At 36.3% G+C, this 23,470-nt stretch overlaps 1 protein-coding gene across 1 annotated transcript in view; it reads left to right on the plus strand.

Annotated features, from left to right (window-relative positions):
- Positions 1-13,645, plus strand: part of Tprg1 (tumor protein p63 regulated 1) — a 102,319-nt gene extending 88,674 nt beyond the window's left edge. The window contains exons 4-5 of the mRNA XM_070028689.1: positions 503-656; positions 13,252-13,645. Coding sequence (XP_069884790.1) covers positions 503-656; positions 13,252-13,446 — 349 coding nt within the window. The 3' untranslated portion in view covers positions 13,447-13,645. The remainder of the gene's footprint in view (positions 1-502; positions 657-13,251) is intronic.
- The last annotated feature ends 9,825 nt before the right edge of the window (positions 13,646-23,470 follow it).

A 23,470-nucleotide genomic window follows, 5' to 3' on the forward strand; every position in this document is an offset into this window, starting at 1 on the left:
CATCTTGAATTGGTCATCATCCTTCTAAAGATCATATAGGTCCTGACATGTTAGATGTTCCATGGTCTTTTCTCAGTCACTTGTGTGTGTTTTACTGTGGAAATGGTTTCTATTGTCTTCTCCAGACCCCTGACACTGTTTCCCTCAGTGGCCGCCTTTTTCCTATCTCCTTCTCTTTCTCTTTCTCTTTCTTAATTCCCCACATCATTATGTTACTGTGAGGTCAGCATCCAACTTTCGAGCACCAGCTGCTGGCCTAAACCCCAGACTTACATTTCCATATGGAATTCTCAGAAACCCTTTGAACTTACATCTTTGAAATGGTTCATTCTTTTCTTCTCACTTCCTAAATTTATCAGAATAATTTAACCCAATGAGAGGCAAGCCACCTGTGTCAGATGCAGTATAATGGCTATGGGAAGCATTACATTCCCTTCTCACACTTTTCCTTTATCTTGATCTGATGGAAGTGGCTAATCTTATGAATAACTCTTTCCATTAGAAGACCAGGAGAAGGCCTTAGGATCTCCTGGGGAAGCCCGGATGAGCAGTCCCTGTTGTCCCGTTGGAACCCATGGTCCACTGAGGTCCCTTACGCCACCTTCACTGAGCATCCTATGAAGTACACCAGTGAGAAGTTCCTTGAAATTTGCAAGGTAGGTGAGCAGCTTGAGCATCACCTTTGGATTAGCTGTGTTTGTGAAATTATTTGCTTCTAGAAGATACATTGGTTAAAAAAAAAAAAAAAAACTGAGGTAAGACACACCAGAAAACCTTTATAGATATGAAATAGGTTTATAGAACTTTGTAAGTAAAGAGTAGAGGCATTTTTATCTATCTATCTATCTATCTATCTATCTATCTATCTATCTATCTATCTATCTATCTATCTATCTATCTATCTATCTATCTATCTAGCATATAACCATAACCTTGCTAATTTCTTTTAATGTAATATTGTGTTGTTAAAAATTGTAATAGTTGCCGGGCACGGGTGGCTCACACCTGTAATCCTAGCTACGGAAGAGGCTGAGATCTGAGGATCATGGTTCGAAGCCAGCCTGGGCAAGGAAAGTCTGTGAGACTCATCTCCAATGTGGCACTGTGGCTCAAGCGGTAGAGCACTCACCTTGAGCTGAAGAGCTGAGGGATAGCACCCAAGCCCAGAGTTCAAGCCCCACGAATGACCAAAAAAAAAAAAAAAAAAAAAAAAAAACCAACTTGTAATAGTTATGTTTCTCTGCAGTTGTTGCCAACAGGTGAATACAATTTTTCTCTATCTAATTGAATCATGATTGTGTTATTCTGAGAAGTATGGAATAGTCTCAAATATGCTTAGTCAGGAATGGTTCTGTGGCCATGTTTGCTTATGTTTCTTCTTATTCTGAGTTTTGATTATGTTTCTTCTTATTCCGAGTTTTGATAATTTCTCTAAAATAGATGTAGCGAATGCAACTTTTGCCCCCAAACTTATTAGTCCATTGTGAAGTCAAATGAAAAAATATATACGTGTATAAATGCTTCATAGACTATAAAGCAATTGTGATTGATTGTATGTCTTCAAATCTTGTCTCCGTAAGTGGTGGGGAAAGTTCTTTGTACCATTCTTTCCTCTCCTCCATGTCTTATAAGTGCTGGGACATCATAAGGAGTCAGAAAGTAAAACCCTCTGGAGCTAAAGATTCAGAGAAAGATATAATTTCCTTTTCAGGAAAAAAAACCTAAATGTGTGCTTACAGGCCTAGAAATTCTTATCTTTTCTATCCTTTGTATATTTCCCTTGAAATTCTATTATTCACTTCAGAATGTTATCACATTTGCTATACATTCAAAACTTGACCAAATGCATCTAAATTCATTTGGTGACTGGATAGAACATGTTACATTTCTCTTATTATTTAAGATATGTCTATTTATGCAAACTTGTACATCTGTGCATAAATAATTTAAAGTTAGGAAGCTCCTATTTCAATAAGAAGGGAACTATGTGAATAATTAGAGGTAAAGTGTCATTTAACTCCATTTTAGTATACAGGCAAAGTTGGACTGAATCCATTCTACTCCAGAGAAATGGTCCTCTTAAGACATTCAGATGTCTCCAGGGGCTTGTGGCATCATGGTTTACCTCTGGCTCCAAGCTATTGTAGGCCTTAACTTAGTCCAGTGTATGGACAATGTTGCTAAACTTCAAGTTTCACAATTCCTCAGCCAAAGCATCAACATCAGCTTGCAGCCTGACTCTACCACCCAAAGCTAACTAAACAAGACAAGATAAAAACCAAGAACACAACATTTGCACAAAGACAACTGTGTAAGAACAAACTTGCTCAGATTGTCAGAGAGAGAAACATACATCACACTATGCCCCTAATTTTAAATGCAATGTCATACTTCCCCATTGTTTTAAAGTTCCTTATTAATAATAAGTCTCTGAGACATTGTTGTATTATCCAGTGTCTCTTCTACTGCTTTCCTCTTCTAAACTTATTTTTTATTATGATTATTAACACAGTTTAAATTTCTTTTTGAATATTCATATTATGATCATTAACACTCAGTTTAAATTTCTTTTTGAATATTCATTACTCCAAGTAAAAGGCTTAATAATGTCTCTTTAAAAGAAATCTAGCGCTAGCCATTAAAATAATAAATTAAAAAATAACATATTTTTGAACAGTTGAACTTTCTTATAGCTAAAAATGCATACTAAATGCTTTGGGTATTACATTTCTTACCTCCTTAGCCAAATCTTCTTTTAGTCCTCATATCTAGTACATTAGTTACTTTTTTCTGAATGTCCTTTCCTGGAAGTTCGGGGTAAAATAATATAGAATGGATGCTATGAATTGCAGAGAAGAAATCTCACTGTCTCATTGTAATATACAATGGTGCTTTGTTGAATTCTCCACATTCAAATACAATCCATTTCAAAAGAAAATGAGAGGTTAAAAGGGTATAAGGATAGTACTTCCCAGGTATCCACAAATGTAGTTGGTAGATTAGAGTGTTGTACTTATTCCTAGATTTCACATCAGCAAAGTTGAAAAGAAAACCAGTGTAGTTCTTTTGAAATGTAAATAAGAGTAGAATGGCAAATATGTGTGTATATGTTTGTGAGTATATGTGAGTATATGTATGCATAGAGGCACATGAATATTACATACATAAATACAACAGATTGTTGGGTTGGTTTTAGTCAATTATAGTACTATATAGATCTCTTAAGTATGTTTCCTGTAAGGATTTTTTTCTTAATCTAAGGGTATTTGTTTTCCCATTCTGGCAACAGTCTGACATTTTTATATGCCAAGTTAATTCTTATTCAAAGGCCACCCCAAGTCCTAGCTCAGTAGATAAACAAACGATCTCCATGAGGAGTGTGAGGTGATGAATACTTTGATCCTGTTTTTTTTTGTCACCATGTTATTTGTGTTCAGGACCTTCACCAAGATTTGGCTTTGATTAAGACTTAGTTATATTAATATAAAATAATAAATATGAAAAATGATGTTAGGATATCTAGAAACCCTTTAATATTAATTTTTTACATAATTTAAAAAGTGTTGTAAGTTGTTTTTCCCATTTCTATTATGAATGGAATAGAATAAAAGAGCATACTATGGGATATATATATATATATATATTTATTTAAACGATGTCAAATTCTGGCAATAATTGTAATTTAACAAATTTGTTGTGGCACAGCATAGGGAATAATGTGAGGTGAGTTAGACACAACATTTTCAAATGATTTACAATATAATTAAATAACAATATTAGAAATATGCAGATTTATTCTTGCCCAGTCTTCTTCATAGCACCTAGAATCTCTTATTTAACAAAAAGTTTTATGACACCTGTACAAAATGCAGGTATACTGATTGTTGCTACGGTTATGAACATTGAAACAAAATTCTTGTCTTTGTGCAAGACAATGCTTAGTGTAGAAGGTAGATAAGAAGGTTTAGGTTTGAAAATGCACACTAATTGATTAAAACAGAAGTTTGGATCCAGTGAAAAGTAAGAGAAGTACATGAAAATATGTGTATTTTTACAGAGACGGAAAGAAGATGAGGACATGTTAAATTATTCAGCATAAAAATTAATGAAAATACATAATTGACAGGATACGGGAGAGGATGATATGTAGCTTCTGGTTGGGTAGGTAAGGGCTCCCTTAATTTGAATGAAGATAAATGGAGTAAGAATAGGCTTGGAGGTTTAACTTAGTTTAGTTTAAGTCATGTATGTTAGGTTTGAAACATCACTCAATTTCAGATTGAGTTGATTTTCAGGCAGAGAGAACCTGTGTCTTAAACTCAGTAGATAATGTTGAGGTGGTGATATGGGGTTCCAAGCATATGACATTTGGTCAAAGCTGAGTTATAGAACAGGTTTGTCAGGAGGACATATTAACAGACCCAATTACATTATGTTAAAATTAAGTTTCTTAATGTTGATTTAACAGTATCACTTCTCCTTTTATCAATCATTAACATGAATAACTACAAATGACTTCAACCTGATCAAATATAGTGGTCAAAAGGCTCTGTTCATACAATCTTACTTATCACCTCACTCAACCAAAAGTTTTCAACCTGAGTTACACCTGCCTTGCTTTACTCATATTAAACCATCATGAAAGTGGAAAACGTTAGGTATTTTTAACATTATTTGTATCAATCAATAATGTACATAATACTTGATAATATATAAAAATAGTCTTATATAGTATTATGTAATTATACCTTATTTATATAAATATTATTTACATAATATACCTTATTTATGTAAATCAATTAGTAAAAACATCAAATTTAGGTAAATATCTCTATTTTATAAATATACTTAATGAAACAGAATAAATAAACTGACTATAATAATAATTCTACATCGGGTATAAATTCATTTCTATTTTGTGTGTTTGTGTAAGCCTGTGTGTATATGCATATATGAAAGAGAAAGTGATAGAGACTTATGTGTATTTGTATTCTTTGATATGATGATATGATACTATATATTACAATATATATCTGGTTTTGTTACTTCAGTCATTCATTCACTTTGAATTTGAAACTTTTAGCTTTACTTTTTCCTCTCCCACCATCTTTCTCCCTTCCCCTCTCTGTCTCTGTCTCTTTCTGTTTCTCTGTGTCTCTTTCTCTATGTCTCTGTGTATCTTTCTTTCTCTCTCAAGGTTGAACTCAGAGCCTGTTTGTTATGCAGATGCTCTGCTTCTATCCCCCCCCCCCAGACATTTCTGTCTTTGTGAAATAGGATAAATAGGATCTGATCTATATACCTAGAGTGGCCTGTACCATGATCTGTCTATTTGCCATTGTAGTTAGTATGACAGACGTGTACTACCATGTCCAGCTAATAATTTCAGCCTTCTAAGTAGCTAGTGTGACAGATGTATACCACCAGCCCCTGGTATCCATTCAGTTATTCACGAATTTGGGCTGTATCTTCTTTGCAGCAGTGTAGTACACCTATTCCTGAAAACCCAGCAAAGAAAAGATTAAAAGAAAAGATACCAGCCAACCAAAGTCATCCATAGAACAACAACATATACTTTTTCCTAACGTTATTTCCCATCCTGAAAGTGTATAGATGTTTTAGTAATTAACTATGATTTTATATTCTTAGCCCTTTTTTTCTCTTCACATTAATTTAACAAATACTCTCTGGATATCTCCCTAGCATTGAGTGCTACCTGAAGCAGTGCTAGTAACCTAGGAAACCAAGAAATGTAAGTCGATTTTTCCCTCCAGGTACTTGTGGTGTAAATGGAGGAGGCAGAAAGGTAATTAACAAATTATTATTTAATGTGCTGAGACTGTTAATAGAGGGGTCCACAAGGTATTATGGGAGCCCAGAAGAGGAACAAATAAGTCCAAAAGTTACAGCTGTGATGACATTTGATGTGAAAAATCAAGGCATGAGTGATTTAAACATCAAAGGAGGTGAGAAAAGATGTTTAAGTAAAGGAAACATGGTTAAAAGCTGCAAATTACAGTCATATGAAATGTTCTTAGATAAAGAAAACTCAGTTTAAGGAGTTTAAAGTGTGTGTGTGTGTGTGTGTGTGTGTGTGTGTGTGTGTGTGTGTGTGCATGTGGACACCTGTTCATGCATGTACAGAGGAAAGTTGAGGAACTGGACTGGTAGGAGAATAGAAATTGAATGTAGAAACCTACTGTATAGAAAATAAACTACTGACCCATATTATTTCGATATACACTGTAGTCTTTGTGCCTCTGTAGAGACAATTCCAGGTAAAATATGCATGGATACTCTATGTACATTTTGACAAGCAATGTAACTCCATGAGTGATTTCAAGCATTCAGTATTGGGTGGACTGGTTCTTACCCTAGGCTGCCTTCCTTTCTACACTGGGAGGTTAAAACCTGTGGCCTGAAGGCTTGGAAAACCTGCTCAGTGAAGGAATGTGAGCCTGCAGGCATGAAACCTGGTCTCTTTGCCCAGTGTAAACAGGAAGCCAGTGATGGTTGTAATAAAGAAAACTGAGACTCTAGGCAGGGAACTGCTGGCAGACATCTCCTGAAGCAACCAGGGGCCCAGGCACTCAGCTGGTAAATAATTGCTATAAAGTCAAGATTACTCCTCCTTCCCCACCCCCATGAATACTGCTGTACTTCACCCTAACCAACCCCCAGCCCCTGTGTAACTGGAGTTGTTAAAACTTGACCCTTTGTTTTTAAGATTGGAATAAAGGAGGGAGCCAGTCTAGGTGGGTGTATAAAAGCTTTCAGAGAAAACTATGTGGTGGTGGCATTCATATCAGATGACACAGCGTTCCTGTCACACAGATTGAATTCAGGTGCTTGAAATGCTTAAGAGCTAGCTTGGGTACATGGCCTTTTGTCTGCCTTTCCTTCCACTGCTTGTTTCTCTGCAAGCATGCCTTCCTCCTTTCAGAAGGCCCACAGAAATGGCTGGTGAAGTGCATCTGACTTCAGTGAAATGCTAAGTTTATTGAGTATGAAATAGTGTCACATTTTTGTTTTTTTTTTTTTCCCTAGCACTTAGATTTTGAGGCCACAAAGGACTCTTAGAAATAAGTGTATAGCAGGGCATTGGTTACTTATGCTCGTAATCCTAGTTACTCAGGAGGCTGAGATCTGAAGATTGTGGTTCAAAGCCAGCCCAGGCAGGAAACTCCATGAGACTCCAATAGACCACTTAGAAAATCAGAAGTGGCACTGTGGCTCAAGTGGTAGAGCACTAGCCTTGAGCTGAAGAGCTGAGGGAGCTGAGGAACAGTGCCCAGGCCCAGAGTTCAAAAAAACAGAAAAAGAAATGAAGCTCATGAAGAGGATTAAGGAAAATATTTAGTAACCCATTTAACAAATACTGTTATTCTTAATAATCCAGAGAAATGTTGAGATTAATTGTACTTTGGCTTTTGAGAGACAATGACTTGATGATGATGTCAATGTTGATAAAAAATAGTTAATATTTATTGGTTATAGGCCACCAATATTCCTTTATGGCCTATGCAATGAACATAAACTCTAGCCTTTTCTCATTCTTCTTTCTTAACCCTTCCTTTAATGCATGAACATATGCACAAACATACATGTGTGGGTCATATATAAACCTTATTTTATTTAATCTTTGCATAGAAGTCTATAAATTGATACTATTAATATTTTTTATTTTATGGAAAGGCACCAAATTCAGGAAGGGTGGATAATTTGCTCAAAGTGAGAACAACTACTCAGCTAGTGAGAGAAACTTTAGTACTGTCTGATCCCAGTACTTGTCTTTCATCATACTATATGTCCTGAAGTTCAGTGCCTCTCAAGATAAGTGATTTTTGTTCTCAGGAGACACATGACAAAGCCAGAATATAATTTCAGTTATTTTATCTAGGGAAGAAATGCTATGGGTATTAGTGGATAGATGCTATAAATGCTATCGTACACCTTAAAATGCAGAAGAACTTCTACCTGATCACAAAAAGATATTTGGCCTCAAATAGCATAGTTCTATAGTAGAGAAACCTTGTTTTAATTAGATTGATAGCCATGATGTGACTCTACTTAAAAAAAAAACAACCGGGTGCTATATTTGAGTGAGGATACAAGTGAAATACAATAGAAAATGTAATTATTGTTATTATTACTAATAATATTGATAATATTAATATTGTAGTGTTGGTCCTGGGGATTTAATGTGGCCATAGTGCTGTCTCTGAATTTTTCTTTCCCTAAGGCTAGCAATCTACCACTTGAGCCACAGCTCCATTTCCAGCATTTTGGTAATTAATTGGAGTTAAGAGGCTTTCCTTTCTCAGCTAGCTTAGAATATCAATCCTCAGATTTCAACCCTCCTGATTAGCTAGAATTACATGCCACCAGCCTCATACTAAAAAATAATTTTTAGTTTGGGTATATGGAAAGGTATTCTGGAAACATAGGCTTTGAGCTTGATAATTAGGAGAATAGGCTGTGTAGGTCTTTTGTGTATTGAGTCTGTCCATGCTTGAGGTTCCCAGGCAGTGATTTCTGTCTAAATAGAAACTTTTAAAACAGAAATGTTACTTAGAACCTAAATATGTAGAATGGATAAAATACTGCATCTGTAATTGGTGTGACAGAAGATATGGAAGCAAGTTACTTGATTGGCTTTTGCCCTGTCTTCCACATCCTCTGTCTAATTCCTCATTGACTTATTGTTCTACTGTTAGTAACCTTATTTCTTTTCAAAAGAATCCATTTTGGATGGTAAGTGGTCATACAGTGTAAGGCAAATATATTGTTCAAAGGACTATGGTTTCAACATTAAAGGATATAACATTTTCTCTATCCTTTTGTGTTTCAAATTTTTTAAAATTTTTTTATTGTGAAAATACCATACAAAGGGGTTACAGTTACATGGGCAAGGTAATGAGTAAATTTCTTTTTCTTTTTCTTTTTCTTTTTTGGTCCGGTTGTGGGCCTGGTCTGAACTCTGGGCCTGGACGCTGTCCCTCAGCTCTTCAGCTCAAGGCTAGCGCTCTACCACTTGAGCCACAGCGCCACTTCCGGCTTTTTTCTTTTTGCTTATGTGGTACTGAGGAATCGAACCCAGGGCCTCAGGCATGCAAGGCAAGCGCTCTACCACTAAGCCACCTTCCCAGCCCATGAATACATTTCTTATCAAGCATTGTTGCCTCCTCCTTTGTTTCCCCTTCCCATCTGTGTTGCAAATTTTAAAAAGTTATTTATCTTTTTCTAAATAATTCTACATCAACTTCTCTATATATTAAAATTTTAAAATACTTTTTACATCAGCATTTTTACATAGAAGAAAAGGATCTATGGGCTGGGCATGGTGGCTCATGCCTGTAATCCTAGGTACGCAGGAGGCTGAGATCTGCAGATCACAGTTCAAGCCAACCCAGGCAGAAAAGGCTATGAGACTCCAATAAACCACTCAGAAAACCAGAAGTAGTGCTGTGCCTCAAGTGGTAGTGTGTTAGCCTTGAGCTGAAGAGCTGAGGGACAGTGCCCAGGCCCAGGCCCAGGCCCAGGCCCAGAGTTCAAGCCTCACAATTGACAAAAAAGAAAGAAGAAAGAAAGAAAGAAAGAAAGAAAGAAAGAAAGAAAGAAAGAAAGAAAGAAAGAAAGAAAGAAAGAAAGAAAGAAAGAAAGAAAGGAAGGAAGGAAGGAAGGAAGGAAGGAAGGAAGGAAGGAAGGAAGAGAAAGAAAGAAAGAAAGAAACAGAAAGAAAGAAAGAAAGAAGGAAAGAAAGAAAGGAAGGAAGGAAGGAAGGAAAGGAAGAAAGGAAGAAAGAAAAGGATTTAGGGGTTAATTCAGGAGACATGATGGTTTAGCTATTTGCTATATTTTAGGCATTGGACCAATGTCTGAAACCAATGGACCCTCTGTTTACCTATTTAATCCCCTCTAAACTGCTCCAAGGATGTAGCACCTTATTCAACAAGAGATTTCTGAATTTGTGGATTTCTACACTATATCCTATATCTTAGTTTGTGAAGTTTTTTTTTTTTTTTGGGTCCGGTCGTGGGGCCTGAACTCTGGGCCTGGGCACTGTCCCTCAGCTCTTCAGCTCAAGGCTAGCGCTCTACCACTTGAGCCACAGTGCCACTTCCGGCTTTTTTCTTTTTGCTTATGTGGTGCTGAGGAATCGAACCCAGGGCCTCGAGCATGCAAGGCAAGCGCTCTACCACTGAGCCACCTTCCCAGCCCCATTTTTGTGAAGTTTTTAACTTCAGTTTGCCAAAACTGTCCTCGACTTTTGGATCTGTGAATACTTTGCCATGGTTCTTCATGACGGAGCTCACATATACAGTTTGCCTATAGGAAACCTGTAAGATGCTTACTTGTTAGAAAACTCAAATAATATATCTAAATGGGATTGTGATCCCAGTACCTCACCATTTCTAATCTCTATATTTTCTTTTCTTCCTTTTCTCTTTTTTTCTTTTCTTTTTTTCTTTCTTTTTTTTTTTTTTCCAGTCCTGGGGCTTGAATTCAGGGTCTGGGCACTGTCCCTGAACCAATTTGTGCCCAAGACTAATGCTGTACTATTTGAGCCACAGCGCCACTTCCCGCTTTCTCTGATTAGTTTATTGGAGATAAGAGTCTCAAAGACTTTCCTGCTTCCAACCAAGATCCTCAGATCTCAGCTAGGATTACAGGCATGAGCCACTGGCACCTGGCCATTCTCTGTATTTTCTATGCTGTACTAATTCAATAATGGTCTCTCTATCCATCCAGAGACTATTAAAATATTAAAAATAATATTAAAATGATTAAAAATAGTCCTAGAAGAGAGTCTGCAATGGCTAAATTTGAAATAAAAAATAAATTTTATTACAGAAGTTTTATACAAAAATATACATTAACTAATTTTTAAACTCTTATCCAAATAGCCATACGTTGAAATGTCTGACTTTAGTAGGCAAACTGAGACTATCAGGAGAAGTGAACAGAAAACTAGCACAAATCATAATTTTCACACATGTGACTTTTGGTTTTCCTTGAGGTATAAGTCAGCTAGTAATGACAGACACATTCTAAATTTTATTTATGTATTACACAAATGGAAACTAAGGATGAACTGGGGGAAAGTGGCTTTCCCAAAGACAATTCAAGATAGAACCAGTATAAAACATTTGAATTCTTATGAAAGCCTCATTTTCTTTTTCTGGTATTAATTGAAATTTCACAAGGGGATACTCTTGGGTTGTTCTCTTAAATAAAAAACTGACTTCCATATGGAGAAGACAAAAACAATAATCCCTTTATAGAAGATGCTTAATAATTTGGGTAGAACTTGGAATGAACTCTGAGAGTCCTGATTTAGATTAGTAAACCAGTGACCTAGGAAATAGGTTTAAATTTCACTAATTGCTCTTTTCTTCCCATGATGAATAAAAGTAGACTGACTGTGGCAACTCTCGTAGTTTCTATATTTCTAATACATGTGTTTCACCTTATCAGAGGTTTTTTTAGAATGAAATGCTGCATATAAAAGTTTTAGAAATGTGAAGATACAAACTTTCCTCACTTACATGCTAATTTATATCTCTGCTTATAATGCTCTCTGAATGAATTATCTTTCTCTTGATTACTAAAAAATCCAATGCAACCTGATGTAACTAGAGGAAAGAAAAAAAATCTTGGCTCATTTGACTTGTTCAGTGTTAAAGTGATCTATTCATTCATATGACTTTGTCAAGACATTAGCTCTATCCATAACTCTGTAGATTCTTTTTTTTTTCTGTCCATTGTGGAGCCTGAACTCCGGGCCTGGGCTCTGTCCTTGAGCAATTCAGGTCAAGACTAGCGCTCTACCACTTGAGCCACAGCACCACTTCCAGCGTTTTCTGCTTATGTGGTGCTGAGGAATCGAACCAGGGCCTTTTGCATGCAAGGCAAGCACTCTACCACCAAGCCACCTTCCTAGCCCCATCTCTATAGCTTTTGTGCATAGTCAGGTTCACTATGTGTGGTCAATTGACCATGGATGCCTTCCATGTTTGACTAGCATATTGGTCTTCTTTGCTCATAACTGGACCAGAACTAACCAAAAGCATGGGTTACTCTTATTGGTTTGTCCTAAGCAAACGTTAATGCTAATTCTACTTTAGCTCATAATATAAACCAAGGGAAAGATAGTGGTCCTTCAAAGAAAAATGGAAATACCTATCAGAAGAAGAATTTGACATGGTGAAAAGAATGCTAAACTGTAAAGGGCAGCATCTATTTCCTATATCCTTCCTAATCTGTTGAACTTTATTTCTATTGGATAGAGTCTCCCAGTCCTATAAGGACTATAATCCTACAAGGATTATAGAACTGGAAGATTACATTCCTATATTCTAATCCTCCTGAAGTCATTCCCAATCTTTAACTATATGTGACATCTCTTTTGGATTCCTTTAACATTTTATTTCTCTTTTTTTGTGGACTGACTGTGGTAACTTGTTTACCTTGTATATTTCCTATTTTAATAAATAAAGTGTTTATGTTTTCCTATTTCTTTGTGCTGTAATTACAAATTCATTTCTTTCTTTTCTTCTCTTTGTTTTCTTTTCTTTCTTGCTTTTTCCTTTTTTTTTTTTTTTTTGTCAGTCATGGGGCTTGAACTCTGGGCTTGGGAGCTGTCCCTGCACTCTTCAACTCAAGGCGAGCGCTCTACCATTTGAGCCACTTCTGGTTTTCTGGTGGCTTATTGGAGATAAGAGTCTCACAGACTTTCCTGCCTGGGCTGGCTTTGAACTGTGATCCTCAGATCTCAGCCTCCTGAGTAGCTAGGATAATAGGCGTGAGCTAATGGTGTCAGGCTACAAGTTCATTTCTTAGATTCTGGAGTATAGCCAGTCTTCTTTGATGGTAGAGTGTGTCTTACCTGTCTTTAACTTTCCAACTGTACCCAGCAAGTATCTGACTCATGACAGAATATTTGCAAATATTTATTAAAATTGTCTTCTTAATGCTATACAAGTGGTACATAATGAAACATACACAAGACAAGACAGATAATTCTATTATGTACATAATATATTAACGGACTCATTTATTAAGAGACAAACAGAAGCTATGCTGACTCCTCTGAGAAACCATTTGTGTTTAAGCAGGTAGGAGAAGTGTGGCCCCAGGGGAGCCATCAACTTCATGAGGACTAGTTTGGGGGAGGGAAGAGGGGATGGGGGGGTGTTGCAGGTGCTACTCTGAATTTACTAACTCTGTGCTTCTTCTTTTGTTCCTCAGTTGTCTGGGTTCACATCTAAGCTTATTCCAGCGATTCAGAATGCCTATAAGACTTCCACTGGATCTGAACGAGGAAAGGAACTGATGGTGTTAACTCAACCCATTCTGATTGAGACTTATATGGGCCTCATGTCATTCATTGGAAACCGTAACAAACTTGGCTACTCCCTTGCCCGTGGGAGTATTGGTTTTTAAATTTTTCTTATTTTTCAGTTTTGTGTATCGTCTTTAGATGTGCCATTGATGAATATTTCATGACATTTTTGAACCAGAACAATGAATTACTTTCCTAGATGACTTTGAATACTCTGTAATTTAGGAAATCTGAAAGCTTGATTGGAATGATAGATGCCTATTTAAGTACTCACATATGAAAACTAATGTAAGAGTTCCTTGAAACTGGAAAATAAATACTGTAAAATCCATTACATCCATCAAATAATGCTGCTATCTAATGAGTGCCTGATTATGAACTCCAAGTAGATTCTTTGGATTCTTGTTTCTCCTTTTTAATGTAGGAATTGGTGGTCAGTCTTCTGATTTTGATTTACTCTATCATTAGGTTACATGTATTATTTTAGCTAGGATTTTTATAAAAATGACTTCCAAATGGATATTTCCTAATATATATATTCAGTTTGCATTTCTGTTTCAGATTCACATATCAGTGTTTCAATGACATGATATTCAGTTTCTTCCAAATTCCTGGATTTCTCTGAGAGATATTATGATCTAATTCATTTATCTCTGAAATCCATCAATTTTTGTCTAAATCCTTTGTTAAATACACCCCACATAATAGTACCATATATGTATGTGGCTTAGCATTTTATCACACACCCAGCTATTTTGAATTAAAATATGTTCTCTTAGAACTAGAAGTATAACTCTGTGTTATTGTGCTGATCTAGCACAGTCAAGACCCTAGTTTTGATCCCCAACACTTGAAAAAGAAAACCTACTCATTCATCTTTCTCACATTCATATATTCCTTCTCCTTTCTATTCTCATAGTGACAATATTAGATCAAATTTTCAATTTAGCTCCAATGATTACTCATATGACCTTTTAACTGAAATCTCTCTTCCAAGGTTTTTTACTTTTTCTTTTCCAATATGTAATGTACTTGCCTAAAAGCTTCTTAAAGCACAATTTGATCATATCAAGAGTTTTCAGTGGCTCAGTTTTGTTAAAATATTTTTTTAATAGCAAAGCCTTTCCTTTTGATTAAATCTTTTTTTCAGAAGGCCAATATATAAAACAGAAATAAAGACCACTGTGGGTGAAGTAGAGATGGGAGTACACCTGTTCCTCCTTTTAGGCTCTCAAGGATCGCTATATATTATAGCCATTGAACACAGAAGGTCTTGAGAACCCAATTTTCAAAACCATTTCCCTAATTTGCTTTGTTCCCATTGTCTTTTTCTTCTTGTTTCTTCTTTGTACTTCCCTAACTTAGATCAAGTTTTGAACAACCAGGGGAATATTCATCCCTTCAAGTTTTTTTTTAAAATTTTTAATCTTACTTTAATTCAATTTATTTTAAAATAAAGTATTAAATGACATCTGTTGTAATTATTGAAGTGATCACTTTTGCCTTTTCAAATTGAGATATCACGATGGACATTAAAATGGAATATTCCAGGACATTTTAGCTGTGTGAAGCTTAAAGTCTTTTTGTTAGAATACTTCCTCCAATTTCAAAGCTTTGTCTCTGATTCATTCATAGAGATTAAGTCGATTCACACATTCAGAACCAAAACTTAAATTTTTATTTTATTTTGCCCTTGTTTACTGGCATTAATATTTCTCCCCCCCCCCCGTCTTCTCGCTTTACAGCGTCTACTCCCACACTCCCCTGATGGCAAATATTGTTACAGTCCCCAAGGCAAGGAATTTCTATTCAGACTGTGAGAGGAAATGTTGAAATCTTTAGCTCTCCTGTCAACAGTAGTGGAATGAAAAGTCATTGAATTGTTTTGGCAGTGGTTCTGACACAGTCTTAATTGGCAAATTTTTATAACATTGTTGCCAAAAATTCCCCATATACCTCAAAATAGTGGCGTTTGTTGGCAGACACCCCTTAGTGTCCAGCACATTCTCTTGAGTCAGGATCATCCTGACAATTGATTTCTGTACATATTTGTCCCTCTTGTAAACTAGGCCAGATTGTTCACAATCTTCTAAAGGGCACTGTATAATCTCATCAGTGGATACTACTTGGAAAGGACCAGTAGAGGGGAGCACATGACTTAGTCTAGAGATCCCATCTATATTGATAGCACTATGAAATACTTACTAGAACCAAAAATGTTTCATATCTCTTAATATAAATTCCAAAATTCAGTTTTCATTTGTGTTAGAGATTCACATATCAGTGTTCCAATGGCTTTCATATTCAGCTTGAAAGAAGATTTTTTACTTAAAAAAACAACAACAAAACTGTCTTTACTTTTCATAGTAATTGTTGATTGTTGGGTAAAATAGCTCATTAACTGATAAATAGATTCAAGAAAGCAGGATTATGACCAAAAGATTCTAGAACTTAGGCAGTAGTTCAAGATAAGAATGTCTATACTTATAAATATGCAATGATGGAAGGAGTTGCTTTTTGAAATACAGAGCTCTCATTCAACTGAAATGTTCAAGAAGAACTAAATAGATATTGTGAAAGTCACTATTGTTCTATAACAGAAGAAGAGCTGATATAATATTTTAGTGCCAGTAACCTTAGAAGTCTCCAATACTTGTGGATAAATGTTCAGCTAATTAGATGTCTGTTTCCTTTTGAAAAGGCTGAATATGTTACGTGAGATCTTGAAAAATTGACTTAGCTTTCCTGTCATTGATTTTGCTAACATCCGAAATGGAGATAATGATACTGATTCTACCACTATCATGAAGATCTTCTGAGGGCTCAAGTAAAGGACTGGATACTTACCTGTAGACCTAGAGGGACTTTTGAAGCAAAACATGGGGCAATCAATATTTAAGGTACCTACATCCATTTCTTCCCGGGAATTGTTTTTCCATCACCAGGGACCTACTGACTTTTTCACTGGACACTTGGTGCTCTCATTTGAAGTATTAGTCCTTAAGCTTACCCAGTAGCCACAAACCAGGAGACCAATAGAATATCTGGATTTTTCCATTAAATTACCCTTTGAATGTTTCCCAAAAGGGAATGAATTAGGGAAATTGGAACAGATGCATGAGACATTAAACATCACACATATCACCACAATATGTCTTGGTTGGTGGTCTTCTTTATCTGATAATTTCCTTATGCAGGTATTTTCACTAAAATATTTCTACTAAGCATTCTTTCCTATACAGCTTGAATATATTCATTGAGCGTTTCCTTAGTCTTCTGGTATATCTTACAGTTTTGAAGGTTACAAAACTGTCCTTATCTTATATGCAGTTAAGTCTGAATGGCATAGCTTTTATTGAAAAGAAATAATGCATGACTAGCGTAAGGTCAGGTTGGGTTTTGATGCCAAGATGTAGGATGTTGTAGAGAGGCCAGGGGGGAGGGGGTGGTGGTACCAGGGAGAGACAAGGTTGATGGCTTCTCTCCTATTTCTGGGTGGTAGAGATATAAAAATCCACTATGTCCAACCTTCTACTTGTCAGTTAGGCCTCTTTGGAATCTCGACTTTTCTTCATCTCTTAAGGTAGGAAAGAGAAGCTAATTTATGCCTTGGCTGCTTTTGGATCTTTTGCCTTGATGCCCACTTTCATTGTCCTTTTGTAGAAGCTTTACTAAGAGCCAATTCACAGAGCCCTGGGGCCAGGGAAGCATGAAAACCTTCTAATCCAATGCTTTCATTTCACAGACAATGAAGCAATGATCTAGAAACTAGAGATACATTGCTCAAAAAGGAGACAGTACATTCTTGGCAATAATAAGATTAGACAATATCTCCTCATTCTTTTCTTGAACCTAATGCTGTTTTCAATCCAAGATCTCTATTCCCAAAGAAAAGCATGCCATTTGAGTCACTATGTACTAGCTGCTAGTTGAATTCTGTAGTGGGAAAACAATAGGTTACAATTGTTTAGGGGGAATTTCCAGAAATTACTTTTATTTTGTTAAAGTCTAAGGTCACTCATAGAGCTCTCTGATTTCCTATCTGATCAAAAGGCCCAAACAAAGCTGCGGAAGCCAGAAGAGCCAGCAGATACTTTGTGAGGCAGTTTTACCTCTGCCTGGCATTTAGTGAGGCAGGAGAGGGAGGGCAAAAGTATTAAATTTAGCCTTAAAAGCTCCTCCAAAATTCTTTATACACATAAGACCAAGTTGGAGAAAAGAAGATGATTTGTGCCAAAGGGGAAGAAAGAGAGAAGCTAATGCCTGTGGTTTCCAAAGGTTAATAACAACAACCAAAAAAAAAAAAAAAAAGTATTTGCACAAGGTGAATGCTTACTGGCTCTTGGCCAACAATTATACAAGGGCTTGTGCCCACATCCTGTAACTGTGGTTTGGGGACGCTGCTCATGAGTGACTTCTTATGCTTAGTGACAGGAAATTTTAGTCACTGGTGTGTAAACTCACCTTTGCTCTGCACCTCCCACAATGTGCCCTGAATGCAGTTAGGGGACTGGCCCTCTTGATTTCCTTGCAGATACCGTGCCCCAGAGGCTAAGGAAGAACTAACTTCATTTGAGGCCTTCAGAATGATTGAGGACTGATCAATACTTAACCTCATTTCACCTGATCATGGCAGCTGATCTGGATGGTTTTGGTCTCATACAGAGGAATTATGATAGGCTCTGCTAAACTCTCTTAGAAGCATCAAAATCCAAGACAAAATAATGTGAGTCATCTTTTATTTCAGGGTCAATGTGAAATATAATAAAGCTATGAGGATGCTTTTCAACCGAAAAAAATTGTTTAAAAAAATTCTTAGCAAGCAAATAAGATGGCCCCTTTTTAGTAAATCCATGTGGAATGTGCATGCCAGTTTAACAAATTCTTGTATTTTCAATGTAGGTCATATTTTGGATGCAGAATGACTGCCTTGGAATGAAGTTCCCCAACCACCAACATGTGTCTTTCAGATAATGCTTATCCCGAGCATGTCAGAAATTTATTTTCCTCCTTTTACATTTCTTGCTCATTCTTTATGGAGGAATTGAATCTGGGAGTAGAGGGGTCTTTTATTGCAAAGGTACTTTCAGCTAAAAAGGCATAGATGAAGAATCAGCTTCTGCAGTGTGCACAGTCATTAGTTTTAGAAAGTTGTTAATTCCACTTTAAAGCACTTGCATCAAGGGTTCTACAAATTTTATTTAAATTTTCCTTTGGGAAAAACAAAACAAAAAAGAAAAAAAAGAACAACATCTCCTGGGCTGGGAATGTGACTCAGTGGTAGAGTGCTTGCCTTGCATTCATGAAGCCCTGGGTTCGATTCCTCAGTACCACATAAACAGAAAAAGCCAGAAGTAGCACTGTGGCTCAAGTGATCGAGTGCTAGCCTTGAGCAAACAAACTTAGGGACAGTGCCCAGGCTCTGAGTTCAAGCCGCAGGAGTAGAAAAAGAAATAACAACAACAAAACAAAACAAACTTCTCCTTTGGTTTGGTCCTAGTTTTTCCTTAGTGTTTACCCCAGATAAATTACTTTCCTGTTTCATGTGGTCATATTTCCAATAAAGGCGGCTAACTGATGGCATCCAATAAGTAAAGATGGTAATTTTCTTTTTCATTTTGACATGAAATTTCCATTTATCACACACTCTTTATGTGATACACTATCCAGGGACCTTATCGAACATTCCCTTTGCTGTGGACTATGCTACCTTATGAATAGTTCTTTTTAAAATAGTGGATTCAATCATTGGCATGAGAGTTCAAATGTCTAGTTTACTATCGTAATCTGACAAATGTAAATTATAAAGCGTTTTCTTTGTCATTATACTGATTCTTATTTTTTATTTTTGGGTCCAGTCGTGGGGCCTGAACTCTGGGCCTGGCCACTGTCCCTCAGCTCTTCAGCTCAAGGCTAGCGCTCTACCACTTGAGCCACAGCGCCACTTCTGGTGTTTTTCTTTTTGCTTATGTGGTGCTGAGGAATCTAACCCAGGGCCTCAGGCATGCAAGGCAAATGCTCTACCACTGAGCCACCTTCCCAGCCCCTGTCATTATACTGATTCTGTGTGTGTGTGTGTGTGTGTGTGTGTGTGTGTGTGTGTGTGTGTGTGTGTGTGTGTGTGTGTACACCTGGGGTTTGCTTTCACTGGGTTTTGTCCTCTCACAACTGGTGGTCTACACTTGAGTCATGACTCCAGTATTTTTTGCTGATTAGTTGGAGATTAGAATCTCCCAGACTTTTCTGCTTGAGCTGTGTTTGAAGTGGAGCTATTGCTCCAGTGGTAGAGCGCCAGCTTTAAGCAAATAAAATAAAATAAAATAAAAAACCAAGTGAAAACACCAGTCCCTGAATTCAAGCCCAGTACTGGCATAGAATAAGAATAGGATGTTACTTTTAACATTGATGGAGAATGTAAAGTTTAATGAGGTTGATAAGCACAATCAAGTTTGTGTACTCATTAGTAGTAGAGGTTGGATAAACTACTACTTAATCAGATCCAAAAATCTAGCTACAAAATCTGTAATTGTAATAGCTCTGTGTCCTCTGTGATACTAGTGACTTACTAGAAAAACATTAAAATAGATGTTGAGCTGATCATTCTAGAAGATCCACAACTTGACCAATGTGAAAGGTTAACATTAAACTCTATCTCCCTTGATTGATTAAGAACTCATTGGTGGCATCTCAATTTCTCCTCTAGGATAGCCTTTTACTTATAATAGACATTCAGTAAATGTGCTTTATGATATTGATGCAATAGTCTGTGCTTGAGCTTCTGTGAAATCATTGCCTTTTTGTGGCATAGTTTTAGAAAGCAATACACTCAGTAGGCCGTCTCCCTGGCTGTAAAAAGAACAGTGGCCTGATTTTACCAAAGATTTTTCTATTCCCAGATGCTTTATTGTGGTTACATCAAAAAATGTATAGCAGACAGTCCAAATATTCCTAAGCTAAAACAAATGAGGAATGGCATTTTACAAAGAAAGAAATCACATGGATGGCCATCTGAGTGAAATGCAGAGCGCCAGTAGTAGCTTGTCGGTTTCAGAATAGAGTTCAGTTAGCGGAAGCATAGGTCACACCTAGAGTAAGTAGAACATGATGACCTGACAGAGGCTCTGGTCAGAAGAGGTGTGTCAGGAAAAGAAGATAAGCTTTCAGCCAACTATTTGCGGGAGTGAGCAACAAGCAGTGACCAGCCATCCAACTCCCAGGTTTTCCAGGCAATGGTTCAATAGTAGAGGCAGGAATTTAGAAAAAAAAAAATACATGACTAGAAATACAATATGTTTATCTTGTAAGGTAAGTTAAATTTGTAGGTCATCAAGTGAAAATGTTCCTGTCTAATTGGTATATGCACGTTGCTCAATAGACATGGTCTTAGCTTAGAAACAGAGGTCATGGAATTATCTATGAATGAATATTAGTTAAAACTTAAATGAGTCCTGGTTAAGACTTGAAAAGAAATGGATGAGATTGCTTAGAGTAAGCTTATAGATGAGTATTATACAATAGTACTGATGGTTTGAAAATTCTGTAAACCTTTATTTGATACTATCCATCACAGTGGCTACTGGGTAAGAGTAATAAGCTGACATTAATTAATTAATTCATTTATTTATTTATTGCCAGTACTGGTGCTTGAACTCAGTACCTCCTACTCTCCCTTAGCTTTTGCCCCCTGGCTGGCACTAAACCACTGTACTATATCAACTTCTGACTCCTTCCTTCTTCCTTCCTTCCTTCCTTTCTTTCTTTCTCTTTCCTTCTTTCTCTTTCTTTCTTTCTTTCTTTCTTTCTTTCTTTCTTCTTTCTTTCTTTCTTTCTTTCTTTGTCTCTCTCCCTTTCTTTCTCTCTTTCTTTCTCTCTCTCTCTTTCTTTCTTTCTTTCTTTCTTTCTTTCTTTCTTTCTTTCTTTTTCTTTCTTTCTTTCTTTCTCTCTCTTTCTCTCTTTCTTTCTTTCTTTCTTTCTCTCTCTTTCTTTCTTTCTTTCTTTCTTTCTTTCTTTCTTTCTTTCTTTCTTTCTTTCTTTCTTTCTTTCTCTCTGTCCTTTCTCTCCCTCTCTCTCTCTCTCTTTCTCTCTCTCTCTATTTCTTTCTTTCTTTCTTCTTTTTTACTTGTTAATGAAAAATAAGGGCCTCATGAATCATAATCCTGGTGAAGATTGCAGGCATGAGCCATCAGTGCCCATTTTATTTTTATTTTTATTGATTCTTTTGAACGTGTAAGTACATGTACCCAGGGGCTAGCCTATTGCCAACATAGCTATAGAATGAAGAAAGGGGTGACTGAGAGTGGAATCTTTAGAATAGTAACACTGAATAATATCTTGGTGGTCCCAAGCATATGTAAATACACACAAATCTTGGTGATTTGTTTGTACTGTCTTTTATATTTTATCAAATATTTAAGAAAATAAAACATTATAGAAAAGCTTGTGTTGAAACTAACCACCTCCATTTCCAACTTAGTGGTAACATTTTAACAAACATTTTTTTCTGGCTCTGCTATTAAGTCTAAATTATGTTTATAAATATTGACTGGCATCCTGAAATAATGAGATTCACTGACACTCTTTCACACCTCCTTCTTTAAAATTATTGTTTTCAATTATCTTTTCATTATATTGGTTACTTAAATAATATGTTCTCACTGGTATTTCTCTACCCATTTTAGTCTCTTTTTTTTTTCTCCTCAGTGAAAATATAGTAGTGTGACTGACTGATTTTATCCAACAACTTTTTTTTTTGCCTTTTCTTACATATGTGCTTACTTCTACATTATGTGGGTTGTGAACATTTATATTCAGCTCTGTCACAGTGTTTCATGCTTGTCTTTTGCTGATGATTCTGAAGGAGAAAGTATCAGGAGACAATAGAAGTGATGTGGAGAGGCATATGAGACTTAATATTCTGGATGATTTACCTTATTTTGCTAGTGCAAAAGTAATGCTTTCTTCTTGCCTGTTTATCTTCAGATGATAAAGATCTATCATGTTTTTATTTTATTATGATTTTTATAGGCCTGCAAGTTATTATTATCCTTCTTTTGCAATCTGAGAGTCAACATGGAGAGAAATAGAATGACTTGACCAAGGTCCTATCATTGGGAGTTGGAAAGTTGAGTCGGTTAGATGTTCTGATGACAAATGCCTCAAAAATCTGTTTTCAGTAAGGTTTCTTAACCACTCATGTTTGCACAAATGCTATGGGTTGGGTTGCTTGCTTCATATTTACAATCCATAGTGCATGTTGGAACAAAGAAATTTGAAGCTTGTGTGCTGTGACCACAGTTTCTTTCAAGGAACTGTAAAATGCCTCCAGGCATCAGGGTGCTTCGTGAACCCAAGTTGACAAATGCTCACCTATGGGCACAGAATTTACCAAGCACTTACATGTTGGCATCTGAACTAAGATATTTCATATTCACTATTTTATTGTATCCTCACAGCAGCTACCCAAGCAGAAAATACATCAGAGATAGAATTATGCTAACACTGAGATTGGGTTCCCTCTCTCTATACAGTGAGATAGACTAATCTATGTTTCAGACAAAGATAAACAACATTTGGTAAAAAAATCAAATGATAGTACATAGTTTGGTTGCTTTGGAGATAGGCAGTATACAAACAGGACACTGATGAGTAATAGTGAAATATTAAAAGGCTTTGCTACTCTAATCAGCAATGGAATTAACCCAGATCGAATGCCATTGTGGATCTCTACCCATGCATAAAATTCATGTATGATTCTAATACTCCTTCAAACTACTAAATTCCAATGAAGATAGCACTAGAGTGATTGTACAAAATTGGGTTCCTAGTCTACAAAACCCACCCAGGAAGGTTCCTGACATTCTCAGTAATCCTGTGATTAATGTAAACTCATTATAGAGGTATTTTGGATCTAAATTTCATGAAGCTAGAAGCTAAATATGAATTAAGAGAAGGCTTCCTTCAGAAAAAAGTGTACAATATTATAAATACATAATTAATAGTCCTTAGTTGGCAAAAATTAATTATAAAACAATCACTTAAAATAAAAGGTATATTTTTAAAACACAAAAAACTCAAAAATGATTTTTAAAAAAGTCCAGAAAATAGCAATACCAGTATTAATATACT

Source organism: Dipodomys merriami, unplaced genomic scaffold (assembly GCF_024711535.1).
Source record: "Dipodomys merriami isolate MVZ:Mamm:240054 unplaced genomic scaffold, mDipMer1.0.p SCAF_2, whole genome shotgun sequence".
Lineage (NCBI taxonomy): Eukaryota > Metazoa > Chordata > Mammalia > Rodentia > Heteromyidae > Dipodomys > Dipodomys merriami.